The following is a 13,224-nucleotide window of genomic DNA, read 5'->3' as shown; positions in this document are numbered from 1 at the left end:
CAGGAATGCAGGTTACTTGTATCATAGTGAAGCACAGGATAAAGGGAATGGACCCAAGGTCACCCAACTCAGAAGTTCTTTATCCTACCTCCCAATCAATACAATTTTTTAAAGATTTTATTTGAGGGCAGCCGGGTGGTGGTTTAGCACCGTCTTCAGCCCAGGGTGTGGTCCTGGAGACCTGGGATCAAGTCCCACGTCGGGCACCCTACATGGAGTCTGCTTCTCCCTCTGTCTGTGTCCCTGCCTCTCTCTTTCTGTCTCTCATGAATAAATAAAATCTTTTTTTTTTTTTAATTTTTATTTATTTATGATAGTCACACAGAGAGAGCGAGAGAGGCAGAGACACAGGCAGAGGGAGAAGCAGGCTCCATGCACCGGGAGCCCGATGTGGGATTCGATCCCGGGTCTCCAGGATCGCTCCCTGGGCCAAAGGCAGGCGCTAAACCGCTGCGCCACCCAGGGATCCCTAAAATCTTTAAAAAAAAAAAAAAAAAAAAAAGATTTTGAGAGACACCATGAGCATGAGCAGTGAGGAAGCAGAAGGAAAAGGAGAAAACAGACTCCCCGCTGAGCAGGGAGCCACAAAGCAGGGCTGGATCCCAGGACCCAGGGATCATGACCTGAGCTGAAGGCAGACACAATCGAATGACCAACCCAGGTGCCCCTCAATGCAATTTATAGCACCATCTTTTTGAAGTATTTTAACTCTGGTTCCTAAAAGATAATAATCATTAGAATAAGAAAAAATATACAGACAGAAACTTAACTACACTGTAAAAGTTGCTGTTCCGGCCCAGCAAGCAGTTGTCTGAAGTGAGGAAGTTTCTAGAAATGGAGCAGGGAACCAGAAGTATAAAGCTACCAACACCTACTTCTACCATCTCCTGGTGATGGAAAAAGGGTTACCTTTCTACTAAAAAGGTAATTCAAAGGCTCTAGAACGGGTGTAAACTTTTCAATAAAGGGCCAGAGTAAATATTTTAAGCATTATGGACCATATGTGACTAAAACCCACTATGAGCACAACCTGGTACAAACACAGGCAGTTTAACTTAAGAGACCAAGGGGAGACCTCTCCCCTCCTTTATAGCTGACTTCCTTCCCCTCAGATTAAGAAAGGCCTGTCTAGGACAGCTTTAGGAGCAAAAACTTCAGGGGCTCCTAGGTGGCTCAGTGGGTGAGAGTAGGCCTTTGGCTCAGGCTGTGATCCTGGGGTCCTGGGATTGAGTACCGCATCAGTCTTGCCACAGGGAGCCTGCTTCTCCCTCTATGTCTCTGCCTCTCTCTGTCTCATGAATAAATAGACAAAATCTTTAAAAAAGCCAAAACTTTAGTAACAGACTCTACCATTCGTTAGCTGTGTCATTTTGCTCAAATTACTTACTCTCACTGTGCTCGTGTGTCCTCATCTGCAAAAGGAGTACAATGATACTTAATGCAAAGGCAGTTGTGAAGTTTAAAAGCACTTATTTGTGTAAAGGGCTGAGTACCTGACACATGGTAATTACAATATAGCTACCGGATTTTATGGTTACTATAGGAGCAGACCCCTGGGAACCAACTGCACAGCTGATGCCACCCACAAGTGACCAGCTGCAGGAGTAGCTGCTGCTTATTTCCTGCAGATTATAGAACAAACACTAAGCCCAAATCCTTCACCCAACTCAGAGAGTAGCCAAACTTTTCAGGACTCATGCGACAAGGGGAGTTCATGAGCTTGAGCAGCAGCAGTCACACCAAGGACTTGCTCACAAAAATGCAAAATCACAACAGTGCAGTCCATAATAAGTTTATTACTTCTTCAAGTCGTCCAGACACTGGGAACTACGATCCAGATGAGTGGCTCATTTGTCATTTTCATAGGCAGCTGGATTCTTCCTCTTGGATTTCTCAAATTCCTGGGTTCCCCATGTGTAGACAAGGTAAAACGCTATGAACGCTTTAAAAATCAAAAATGACAGGAGTGAGCCCAGGGTGTCAGTCTTTTCCCACTCACTGCACGCTCTACCCTACTGTCTCTAGCTTCCAAGAAGCCACTTTGAAACCAGATGGTCAAGGAAGGTTTGGGGCACGAGGGCGGCTCAGTGGTTGAGCCTCTGCCTTTGCTCAGGTGGTGATCCAGGAGGCCTGGGATGGAGTCCCTGCAGGGAGCTGCTTCTCCCTCTACCTCTGAGAGTGGCTCTGCCTCTCTCTGTGTGTCTCACGGATAAAAAAATTTTTTTAAAGATTTTATTTATTCATGAGAGACAGAAAGAGGCAGAGACATAAACAGGCTCCATACAGGGAGCCTGACGTGGGACTCGATCTCGGGTCTCCAGGATCCCGCACTGGGCCGAAGGCGGTGCTAAACCAAGCCACCCAGGCCGCCCAAATCTTTTAAGGTTACATCACACACCCATTTTACAGGCGACCAAAAGAAAGGGCCAGCCCAGGAAAATCTGTCACCCAACCTTTCCTCGCTCTTCCATTGCACACACGCACACAAAAAACGTTAACGAGATAATTCAGGTAACATGTACCTGAATGTAACATTTACATTCGGGGCGCTTCCCCTCTGCCACTTAACAACTAGCGGTCACTTCTGTGGCTTTTGTGTGTGTGTGTGCCGATTCACAACGCTGTGCTCCCGCCATCCCTATCCGCTAACGCCTAACAGTTCATCGCTACGAAGTGGCCACCTCGGAGGGAGATGCTGGCACCACACAAGGGACCAAGTGTTGGTCTGTGACTCAGTTTGCTCCCTTGTAGGACGGGCGGGGGGCGGGGGGGAGGAGAATACACTAGGGCGAGGGCTTCCAGTGAGAAACCGCGTGTGCGGGGCAGGCTGCAGAGCGCCGGCGCCACGGAGGCTCCCCGAGGGAGGGCTCCGCTGTCACTCAGCATCCCCCGACCCGGCCGAGGCACTCACGGGGCACGACGCGAAGGGCGCACGCCCGCGTACGGCGCAGCACGTTGGGGATGCCTTTGCTGAAGTAGTGCGGGAAGGCGCGCTGCTCGAAGGGCGACAAACTGTAGGTGATCACATGCCGCATCCGGGTCAGGTTCCCAAACTCGCGGCCCATGGTCGCGGCGGCGCCTGCAAGACCGAGGGTGGACGGGCGCCTGCCTCAGCCCCCGCCCCCGCCCGCGCCCCCGCTCCCGCCCGCGCCCCCGCTCCCGCTCCCGCCGCCGCGGCGCCCCCACCCTCCCTGGTGACCACCCAGACCCCGCGACCCACCTCACTCCCGCACAGGGGTCACTTCGCCCTCCACCGTCGCGGGAACCGCCGGCGTCCGCCCGTCACTTCCGGGAGGCCGTGAAGTCACTTCCGGGGGATACCAGTTTCCGGCCGTCTCCGGGGGGAGGCGCCGTTGCTCCCCGTTCCGCAGAGAAGTGTTGTGCCCGGTGGCCCCGGGAGTGGGCGGGGCCGGCGCGGGACGCGGAGTACGGAGCGGGCTTTGGGGCCCGGGGGCGCTTCCCCTCTGCCTCCTGCCGCGCTGGAAGCGGCCGGGGCCGCGGGGAACAAAGAGACGTAGTGACCTCCGGCCGCGCCCTCCGCGCTCCAGTCCGGGCGTTGAAGGGGCTCCGTTCTCTCCAGGACAGCGGCGACGCCGGCACCAGGAGCGCGCACGTGATGTGGGGCCTTCTCGGCGGCCTCGGGCCGACAGGCCTCTGGCGGGCGTGCGCTTGCCTGGGTAGAAACGTCTCCCCCGGTGGCGCCCCCGGAGTCCCCGAGGAATGGCGGGGGCGGGGCCGAGGCCACCTCGGAGCCGCGCAGCCAGTCCGGCCCCGACGCGCTGCGGTGCGCCCCCGCTTCTCCTCTGCCCCGGCGGCCGCCTCGGGATTTCGGGAAGCGCCCTGGGCGGGAGGCTGCTGCGGGCCCGGCCGCTCTGCTCGGCGCGCGGAGTCTGTGACTTGCCCGCCCGCCGCGTGTGCTGTCGGAGCACGCTGTCACTCAACAGGGGGCAGGTGTTTTATGGGACCCTGCCTCCCAGCCGGGGCTCAGGGCGCCTTGGCACGCAATCGAACTGAAAACTCGCAGACTTGCCTCAGTTTCATGACCCTAGTAGGTACCGCACAGAGTGCCCGTGAATCTTGTGCCCTGAACGCGGGTTGACGTCCTTCCAGCACGGTCTCCTTACGGGTGGCACCGGATAAGCCCTCGTTTCAGCCTTTCACGGCACAGCTCAGTCTCCTGTTCCTAAAACATCAGCTCTAGCTTTGTCTCAGCTGCAAGAACGTGAGTCCTTAAAACAAAAACACCCTAGCAAGTTAAATTAAAAATTAGAATTTAAGTTTAAAAACAAAACAAACAAAAAACCCTGCAAACATCTTCAAATCTTTCAACCCAAGTCTATGTAGATGAATGTGTGGACCAAAGTAAAGGATCAAGATCTTACATTTAAAGATGAGTCAAGGTTAAAAGTGATGTCCTTTATTAAAACATAGTGCAGGATTCCAAGTACATAATCCATAGGAAGCTCCCTGAGAATTGGGCAACCCAAAGGTTCTCTGCTCTCTGGAGTTTTAATGTCAATTGTGACTTTTTTCCTCACTCTCCAAAGCAATATGCAGTAAGTAATTATTCTAACCACCTGGCAGTGGGGGAGGTGATGAGGATGAAGGGAGAGGAAGAGGGAACAACCCAATAAATTACATAGCAACAGACCTTCATATCATCATGAATAATTAGCTTCCCCACTTGCTTTGGAAGTCCCAGCAAGTACCTAAGGAACTTTTTAAGAATCCTAATCTCAAAAAAATGGTTGGTTTTATGATCATTTCTCAATTCCGTTGGCCTTTCAGTTTGCATAACTAGTCCATTGGCATAACAATAACTGAAGAGGTTTTAAATAAATGCCTCGAAAAGGGAGAGAGGAAAGTGAAATAACAGATACATTTGTATCTAATGAGGACAAATTAGATAAATAGGACGTTATCAGCAGTTTGATGCACAGCTGACAAAAATTGTCTTCAGCTAGGCGTCCTTGAGGTTGATTACAGAAGTGACCCTAGCCTACCCCCACACCTAAAATTTATTTAAGAGACCAACCTAGGTACTTCCGGGCTTTTAGGAAGAAGACTGATATGGGGAAATGCATCCCTGGCTAGCTCTTCCAGGCCATGGCACTTCTCAGCAACTTCTTCCTTTGGTTTTTCTGCTTAACGTTGCTGTGTTTTCCTATTAGTCTTGGTTCTCAAGTTTCGAGAGGAGAAGCTCGGGCGGCGGCTGGAGCTGAGTCGGAATCTGTGGCTGAGCCTTGGTCATTGCTGCGGCCTCCAGATGGAAGAGACAGATCTGGCTTCCTTTCTCCTCTTTTCAAGGTTCTATATGATGGGCAAGGTGGCACGCCTAGAGCTTTGCGCTACATGAAGAGGCTCTATAAGGCCTATGCTACCAAGGAGGGGATCCCTAAATCCAACAGAAGCCCTCTTTACAACACTGTTCGACTCTTCACGTCCTGTGCCCAGCACACGCAGGCTCCTGGGGACCAGGCGACAGGTGTGTAGGAGCAGACTGGTTAACGGGTGGTGGGAAGATGATAGACTTGTCTGTGTTGCAGTTATTAGAAAGGAGCTGGGCCTTGCTCCTCGAATTACATATTACTTTGCATGATCCTCAGTATCCACATTGCAACAAATCTGGTACTTGATCTTACTGTTTCTTCCTAATGCTCTCCTGGAATAAGGGGGGCTCCTATGGTAGAACTTTAGAGCTAGAAGAGACTTAACAGCTCTAAAAGCTGAACAGAGTGTGGCTGGAGGTTGGCTTCTTATCCAGGTCACAAAATTCAGACTGGAAACCAGGTATTTTGACCTCTCTTGGCTTATTCTTACCATTCTATCAGTGTTGACCTGGAACTGTGTCTAAAACATCTCCTAGCTACCGAAGTATCTATTGTGTTAAATAGGATTTTACTGCTTTATATGAGGAAAACTGAAGTCTGCATTTGGAACAGTAGGTCCTCTGAAGAACCAGGTGTTGGTCATCAACCTGACCCAGCACTTTGGAGTCCTATGTGAGAAAGGAGCAGTGCTTTAAAAAACAAAACAAAACAAAAATCCCTCTACATTCTTACTAGCTCATGACCAAAACTGTTTTTTTTTTTTTTTTAAGATTTTATTCACTTATGCATGAGAGACCGGCAGAGAGAAGCAGGCTTCTCTCTGAAGAGGAGCCTGATGCAGGACTCCATCCCAGGACCCCGGCATCCTGACCTGAGCCAAAAGCAGATGCCCAACCACTGAGCCACCCAGGTGCCCCTGACACAAACAGTTCTAACCCAACAGGTCAGCTGTGGCTGTTTTAAACCCTTTCTCCTGGGCAGCTCCGGTGGCTTGGTGGTTTAGCGCCACCTTCAGCCCAGGGTATGATCCTGGAGACCCGGGATGGAGTCCCACATCAGGCTTCCTTCATGGAGCCTGCTTCTCCCTCTGCCTGTCTCTCTCTCTCTCTCTCTCTCTCTCTCTCTCTCTCTCTCTCTCTCTCTCCTTCTGTCTCATGAATAAACAAAATCTTAAAAAAAAAAAAAAAACCCTTTCTCCTTTTTCAAAGTCTTATTACAGTGGCTTTAGAGCCTCCATTTGTTATCATTCTCAAGTGTTCCCAATTAGACCATTAAGTTTTTCGTTGATTCTGTTCATTAGGGCTTAAAAAGTCGTCTTAACAAGACCAATAAATGTGTTTGAGTTTTCTCTCTAGAGATTCTCCAGGAGAAAAATAGTATTTATTAGCTGCTTCTAGGTTTGGAGCCAATGATTGAGATTGGGAAACAATGATTTTCTATGGTTGTTCACCACCAAAGCCATTCAGACTTTCTGTTGATAAAATAGCTAGGTTGGGCACTCTGGCAGTTAGCGTGGTACCTGTAGCAGGTATTTTCTCTGACTCACCTCCCCCCCCCCCCCCTTCCTCTTTAAGACTGGGGGAAGTGGGGAAAGAGAAGGGAGAAAGCACATGACAAGGACAAATGCCTTGACTGCTTGTTATGTTGTGTTTGTATGCAAGCACTACTGGCAGGTTGTTTTTCTTCTCAGGCTCTGTTCCACCTGTGGACCTGCTCTTTAACCTGGATCGTGTTCCTCCCGTTGAACACTTACTGAAGTCGGGTTTGCTGTACTCTTTCAGCAATTCCATTTCTTTCCCCTCTGCCGTTAAATGTCTGTGCCACCTGGTGATCAAAGAGCCAGAGTTTTCTAGCTGGACCCCCCAGAGAGCTCCATCCTTATTGACCTTTAACTCACAGTTTGAATTGAAAAAGAAATACAAATGGTTTGAGGTTGATGTGACCACTGCTCTCCGGCCTCTAGTGGCCTTGCACAAGAGAAGTCTTCACATGTCTGTAAATTTTACCTGTGTGAGAAACCAGCAGCAGGATCCTGTGGCACAGGATGGGCCGTGGAATAGGACGCTGCTGGTACCCCCATCCCTGCTTTTATATCTGAATGACACAAGTGCTCAGGCTCATCACAGGTGGGATTCCCTTCACTATAAAAGGAGATCTTCACAGAGGGCTGACCAGAAGGGAGGTCTGTCTGCCTGTCCCATAGGAGAGGAATCGACTGAAGGTGGAAGATCTTCCCGTCACCGGAGAGGTCAGGACACCGTCAGCTTGGAACTGCACAAGCCTCTGGCTCCCGCTTCTTTCAATCTGAGTGAATACTTGAAACACTTTCTTTTCCCCCAACACGAGTGTGAGCTCCACGACTTCAGGCTGAGCTTTAGTCAGCTGAAGTGGGACAACTGGATCGTGGCCCCGCACAGATACAACCCTCGATACTGTAAAGGGGACTGTCCAAGGGCAGTTGGACATCGATATGGCTCGCCAGTGCACACCATGGTGCAGAACATCATCCATGAGAAGCTCAACTCGTCAGTGCCAAGACCATCGTGCGTACCTGCCAAATACAGCCCTCTCAGTGTTTTGACCATTGAGCCAGATGGCTCAATTGCTTACAAAGAATATGAAGATATGATAGCCACTAAGTGCACTTGTCGTTAACATAGGCTTCTTGAAATGAAAGCTTTTGAGCCTCTTCAGCAGAGGAAGTCCTGAGCGCCTATCTGTGCCTTCAAGGGAGAGTTCTGGGTGTCAAATCACTTTAAGTGCAGTACGAGTTGTATAAGAAGGAGCCTGTGTGGATGAACCCATGGTGTGGCACCTGTCAGTGTAAAGTGGTAACATCTGCCTTTATTTCCAGATGTAAACAAAATAATTTTGGAGGGCTTTCAACTTTTTTCCCTGAGCGATTTTTTTTTTTTCTTGGAGTCTTGTTTTTGAGTGAAAAGAAACATCTTAACATAAACCTTGGATGGAATTGCAGCTCTAAATAGTTGAGTGCTATAGTTTTATTTCCTGGAAGAATAAATCCCTCTCTGTGGCATAAATTTACCATGTGTGTGCCTTTTTTGTTTTAAAGGATTGCTTTCAAATGGTCTTTTGGGAGGGAGAAGCATACCTATAAGCTAGTTTTGGCTTAACTTTTGTCTTTTTAGAGTAAAAGAGAAGCTAGCTTCTCCACCTGAAACCTGTTGAAGGGTATTTATTGGGACTGTAAGCACATAACCTATGTCCATTTGTTAGTGTGATGGGTGTACCATATGCTATTTCAGCTCTTCAGGTGGAACGTATAAATAGGGTGGCTCACATAAACCCCAACATTTGTCCTATTTTTTTTTTTAACAAATTGTTTTGCAGATTTTTACAAGATGATGACAGTGTTGAAGATTTTTAGAATATTTTCTCTTTTATGTATTTAAAACCTCTGACCTCACGGAAGGAAGTCAAGGAACATTTTTTCCTTTTTGTTTGTTTTTGCAGATTTCCCTCAGCTACCATCACTGACCCCATACATTTTTTCCAGGTGGATTTGGGAGTGTTGCCATTAAACTAACCTGGGAGTGATGAGGTTACATTACAGAACAGGCCCATTTGGATATGATGGTTTATATGTAGGTTTTCAATAAATCCTACCTTGGGAGAGCCCTAGAGGTACACAGTTAGGATTAATGCAGTGATGCCTGTTTCAGCATTTCTAACACCCTAATACACAAACCAAAGTAACTCCTAAATGCAAGATGTACTTTTAATTCTTTTTTTAAGGTTTTATTTGAGTAATTTCTTCAGCCAACATGGGGCTGGAACTCAGAACTGCACGATCAAGAGTAGCTTGCTCTTCCAAATGAGCCAGCCAACCACCCTGCACTCTCATTCTTGTAAATCTTTTCTTAGTAGTTAGTGCTTACTGCCTAAGGAGCCAGCTGGGATTTTGATCGGGATTGTGTTGAATCTGTCAGTTTGGGAAGTATTAGCATTTTAGCAATGTTAAGTCTTATAATCCCTGAGCATGGGAAGCTTTTCCTTTTGATTGAGGTCGTCTTTCATTGCTCTCAACAATGTTCTGCACTTTTCGAATGTAAGTTTTGCACTTGATATTGTTAAATTCTAAGTATTCTTGCTGTGACTGGTAATAGAATTTTTAATTTCCTTTTCTGTTTCCTGGTGTGCCATCTTCCATACATGTCACAAGCCTGCACAAACGGACAGGAGTGCTCTTAGCTGCTCATGATTTCTTCCTCTCAAAAACATTTTTTAAAAAAGAGCCTGGGGCATCTGGGTGGCTAAGTTGGTAAAGGAATCTGTTTCTCCTCGGCTCCTCGCCCTTACGTGCGTACGTTCTGTTTCTCTCAAAAACGTGAAGGAAAAAGACTGAAACAAGGGGAGGTTTTAGGTGGCTCAGTTTCCAAGTAACTTTGCCATCTTGTTGTTTAACCTGAAGGCGTTCTTATTCTGTCGTAAATGAGGCTGGCCAGTCTAAGAGATGGTGTTTCAAGGGTTTTGTCTGGTCCTCTGTCATTCTTGAGGGTGTTAAAAAAAAAAAAACATGAGTAACGGTGGCGATATACAATTGAACTTACTTGAAGGTTAAGTCTCCCTTAAAGATGGCTGTTTTCCAGTGGACCACATAAAATATGTATCATGTTAAAGTATTCCTCATTATTCAAACTAAACTTAAACCCCCCCCCCCAAAAAAAGGGATTTTTTTTTATTCATGGCCTAGTTGGTTTTTTGTTTTGTTTTTCAAAGATTTATTAATTTATTCATGATAAACAGAAAGAGACCCAGGAAGAGGGAGAAGCAGGCTCCATGCCGGGAGCTCCACGTGGGACTCAATCCCGGGACCCCAGGATTGCGCCCTAGGCCAAAGGCAGGTGCCAAACTGCTGAGCTGCCCAGGGATCCCCTGTTCTTTTGTTTTGTTTTGTGTTTTGATTCATGAGAGAGACGGAGAGGCAGAGACACAGGCAGAGGGAGAAGCAGGTTCCATGCAGAGAGCCTGATGTGGGACTCGATCCCAGGACTCCAGGATCATGCCCTGGGCCAAAGGCAGGCACTGAACCACTGAGCCACCCGGGGAGCCCCTCATGGTCTAGTTCTGTGGTTGAGTAGGGATATGGTTTGCAACCTGAAGGTTTAGAAAAAAAAAAAAAAGTTCTGATAGAAGCTAAGTGTTAGGGTTAAAGCCAAAATTAGGGGCAGAAAAGTAGTTCATCTTTAGAGGTAAGTTCTAAAGGAGACTTAATTGTGTATAGTATTTAGATGCTACAATGGTGTTGTGATAGCATGAACTGTAAGTTTGGCTTCCCTGTTATTTTGGGCTTTTTTTTTTTGGTGGGGGGGTTGCTTGTTAATCTAGTTTCTTCATTCATGGGACAGTGCTAATACTAAGGGATGATAAATCTGCTCAATTTAAACTTGAAAAAATTCTCTTCTGCGCAGCACAGGAGGATATACACTAGTCTCCCAAGTACCGCCTTCAAATGAAACCTGTTTTTCTTTAGTTACTCTTAGAAAAGCTGCCGCTTGAGAAAAGAAATGAGAAAGGACAATGGTGATTGAAATCTGGAAATTCAAGGATGAGGCTACATGTGCCTTAAAGAGATGCATTCAGCTTTGGTATTTAGTCCAGATGAGATAGGAGGTCACCTAATGGGATGGGTGCTTTAGTATGCCAAAGAACAATGGGGCATGTCAGGAGCCAGTTTTACTTCAGCTCTGGGTTTCCTGTTCCTTATCTGTTTAAATCAACTCCTGTGTTACACTGAATACTTGGTGTGTTACTAACTAGGTTCAAGGGTGGCAGCCACTGGACTTGGTTTAGACTGTTTAGACAGTCTGGGGAGGGGGGGGAATAAAGCTACTCTGTGGTGGGGTGGGTAAAGGAGGAAGTGTTCATGGTTATACAAATGATAAAAGCAAAATGTTCAGAACTTGATTTATATCCAAATTGTAAGTAATCATTTACATTGGTAATTTAAGGATTGTAAGTTATAAAATGATAAATGAAGTGAAATGAAAATACTTCAGATATTATTTTAGAGGATGTTAGTCCCCAAAACATTTTTTTTAAAGATTTTATTTATCTGACAGAGAACGAACACAAGAACCCTGGCCAAAAGCATGCTGTTAGGGACACCTGGGTGGCTCAGCGGTTAAGTGTCTGCCTTCAGCTCAGGGTGTGATCCTGAAATCCAGAGATCAAGTCCCACATCAGGCTCCGTGCATGGAGCCTGCTTCTCCCTCTGCCTGTGTCTCGCCCCTCTCTCTCTCATGAATAAATACATAAAATCTTAATGGATCAAACAGCATGTTTTTTTTTAACTGTTCTCTAAATAGAAGGAAAAAAAAACACAACTAGAGGGTTCAAACACTTCATTCTTGACCAGAATTGACAGGTCAAGTAGGCTCTCTGTGTGTTTAATTACTTCCTGATGCAGTTGTCTTTCCCAAAGCACAGATTTATTAATCTTTGGAAAGGGCCCTAATATGTTAGACCAGGGCTATTTCAGTACTTAAAGAATGGGGGGATCCCTGGGTGGCGCAGCGGTTTGGTGCCTGCCTTTGGCCCAGGGCGTGATCCTGGAGACCCGGGATCAAATCCCACGTCAGGCTCCCGGTGCATGGAGCCTGCTTCTCTCTCTGCCCCTCTCTCTCTCTCTCTCTCTCTCTCTCTCTCTCTCTCTGTGACTATCATAAAAAAAAAAAATTTTTAAAAATGGGATTTTTTTTAGGTCGTCTATAAGTATTTGTCCCTTTTGAATATGTAATGCAACTAGCATGTAACTATTGAGTAATATATGTGGGTAAGAGTCAACAGTATTTTAGACACTGCTTGAGAAGTGCTACGTGAACAGTTCTTTACAGATCTGTCTTTGGTGCTGGTGTCTTTCCCTTTGGAATGCTATGACGGACACTGTTAGGAGTTCACAGTCTGTGCCTCGGTCATTTTGGCTTTCTCAGAAATAGCTCACTGAATAAATATTTATCGAACACAGACTATGGGCCAGGTGCTATGTGTGGTTAAGAACGGAGTCTAATGTTCTCAGCTGCAGGAAAAATATATCACGTACCGGAAACAGAAACTTCCTTTATTACTCTAAATTCCAAAAGTGAGCTTTTATCACCAGAGAACATTCTTTGGAAGAATATACTTTGAGGTGATACTACATAAGCAGACTGAATGAATAGTATTTTTAGGTTGGAATTCTTTAAAACTTAAGGTAATTGTAGATAAATATGCAATAGTAAGAAATACCAGAGATACCATGTTTATCTTTTGTCCAGTTTTCTCAATGATAATATCTTGTGAAACTGTAGCATGCTATCTCAACAAGGATATTGTTGTTGATAGATTTTTTATATATATACACACACACACACACACACACACACACACACACACATTGAAACCTACTGGTTGAAGGGAAATGTTCATCCCAACATCAAAGTCTTAATAGACCCTGGTGTTTTGTTATATTGATATTTTTATATTAATGATTGAATACTTTTTCATCTTCTGCCATTTCACTCCTACCCTTGAAACTTGGAATCCTTTAAACTATAGTTTTATTTATTCAGGAAGTACATATTGACCATATACCACACGTTAGGTACTCCTCTAAGTGGTTTAATAGTGGTAAATAAGATAAACATGGTAGTTGTTCCTATGACGCTTATATTACAGTGGAATGGAACAGGCAACATACAAACATCAGGAGCTTCTAGGCAGGACAAACTGAGGTGAGAATGAGCTTGTGTTCTCAGAACCGAAAGAACTGGGTGTGACTGGCAAGTAGGAAAGGAGGGAAGGGTGGAATGCCAAGTGGAGTGGGAGGAGAGGAGATTGAAGAGCAGACTGACCAGATAGATGATAAAGACCTTGTTTAGCCAGCACAAAGGGA

General features: G+C 46.4%; 2 protein-coding genes across 7 annotated transcripts; one reads left to right on the top strand and one right to left on the bottom strand.

The window, feature by feature from the left end:
• Nucleotides 1–1,776: 1,776 nt before the first annotated feature.
• LOC112650058 (cytochrome b-c1 complex subunit 8) lies at nt 1,777–3,360 on the bottom strand. Of its 3 annotated transcripts, none has more exons than XM_025432693.3 (3): nt 3,221–3,360; nt 2,912–3,079; nt 1,777–1,942 (listed from the first exon to the last, which is right to left on the bottom strand). In XM_025432693.3, the coding sequence occupies exons 2-3, from the start codon at nt 3,063–3,065 to the stop codon at nt 1,848–1,850; spliced, it is 249 nt and encodes an 82-aa protein (XP_025288478.1). In that variant the 5' UTR covers nt 3,066–3,079; nt 3,221–3,360; the 3' UTR covers nt 1,777–1,847. The 3 variants fall into 3 exon arrangements, with proteins under 3 accessions (XP_025288478.1, XP_048972025.1, XP_048972024.1); XM_049116068.1 differs by having other exon boundaries at nt 1,777–1,933; XM_049116067.1 differs by having other exon boundaries at nt 3,226–3,334.
• Nucleotides 3,361–3,616: 256 nt separating this feature from the next.
• On the top strand, nt 3,617–8,375 carry GDF9 (growth differentiation factor 9). 4 transcript variants are annotated; one of them, XM_025432688.3, is made up of 3 exons: nt 3,617–4,048; nt 5,308–5,485; nt 7,021–8,375. In XM_025432688.3, the coding sequence occupies exons 1-3, from the start codon at nt 3,617–3,619 to the stop codon at nt 7,983–7,985; spliced, it is 1,575 nt and encodes a 524-aa protein (XP_025288473.2). In that variant the 3' UTR covers nt 7,986–8,375. The 4 variants fall into 4 exon arrangements, with proteins under 4 accessions (XP_025288473.2, XP_025288477.1, XP_025288476.1 ...); XM_025432692.3 differs by having other exon boundaries at nt 3,915–4,048; nt 5,172–5,485; XM_025432691.3 differs by lacking the exon at nt 3,617–4,048 and adding an exon at nt 4,085–4,222.
• Nucleotides 8,376–13,224: the final 4,849 nt, after the last annotated feature.

This window comes from Canis lupus, chromosome 11, assembly GCF_003254725.2.
Source record: "Canis lupus dingo isolate Sandy chromosome 11, ASM325472v2, whole genome shotgun sequence".
Lineage (NCBI taxonomy): Eukaryota > Metazoa > Chordata > Mammalia > Carnivora > Canidae > Canis > Canis lupus.
This window is presented reverse-complemented; position numbering and strand designations above follow the sequence as displayed.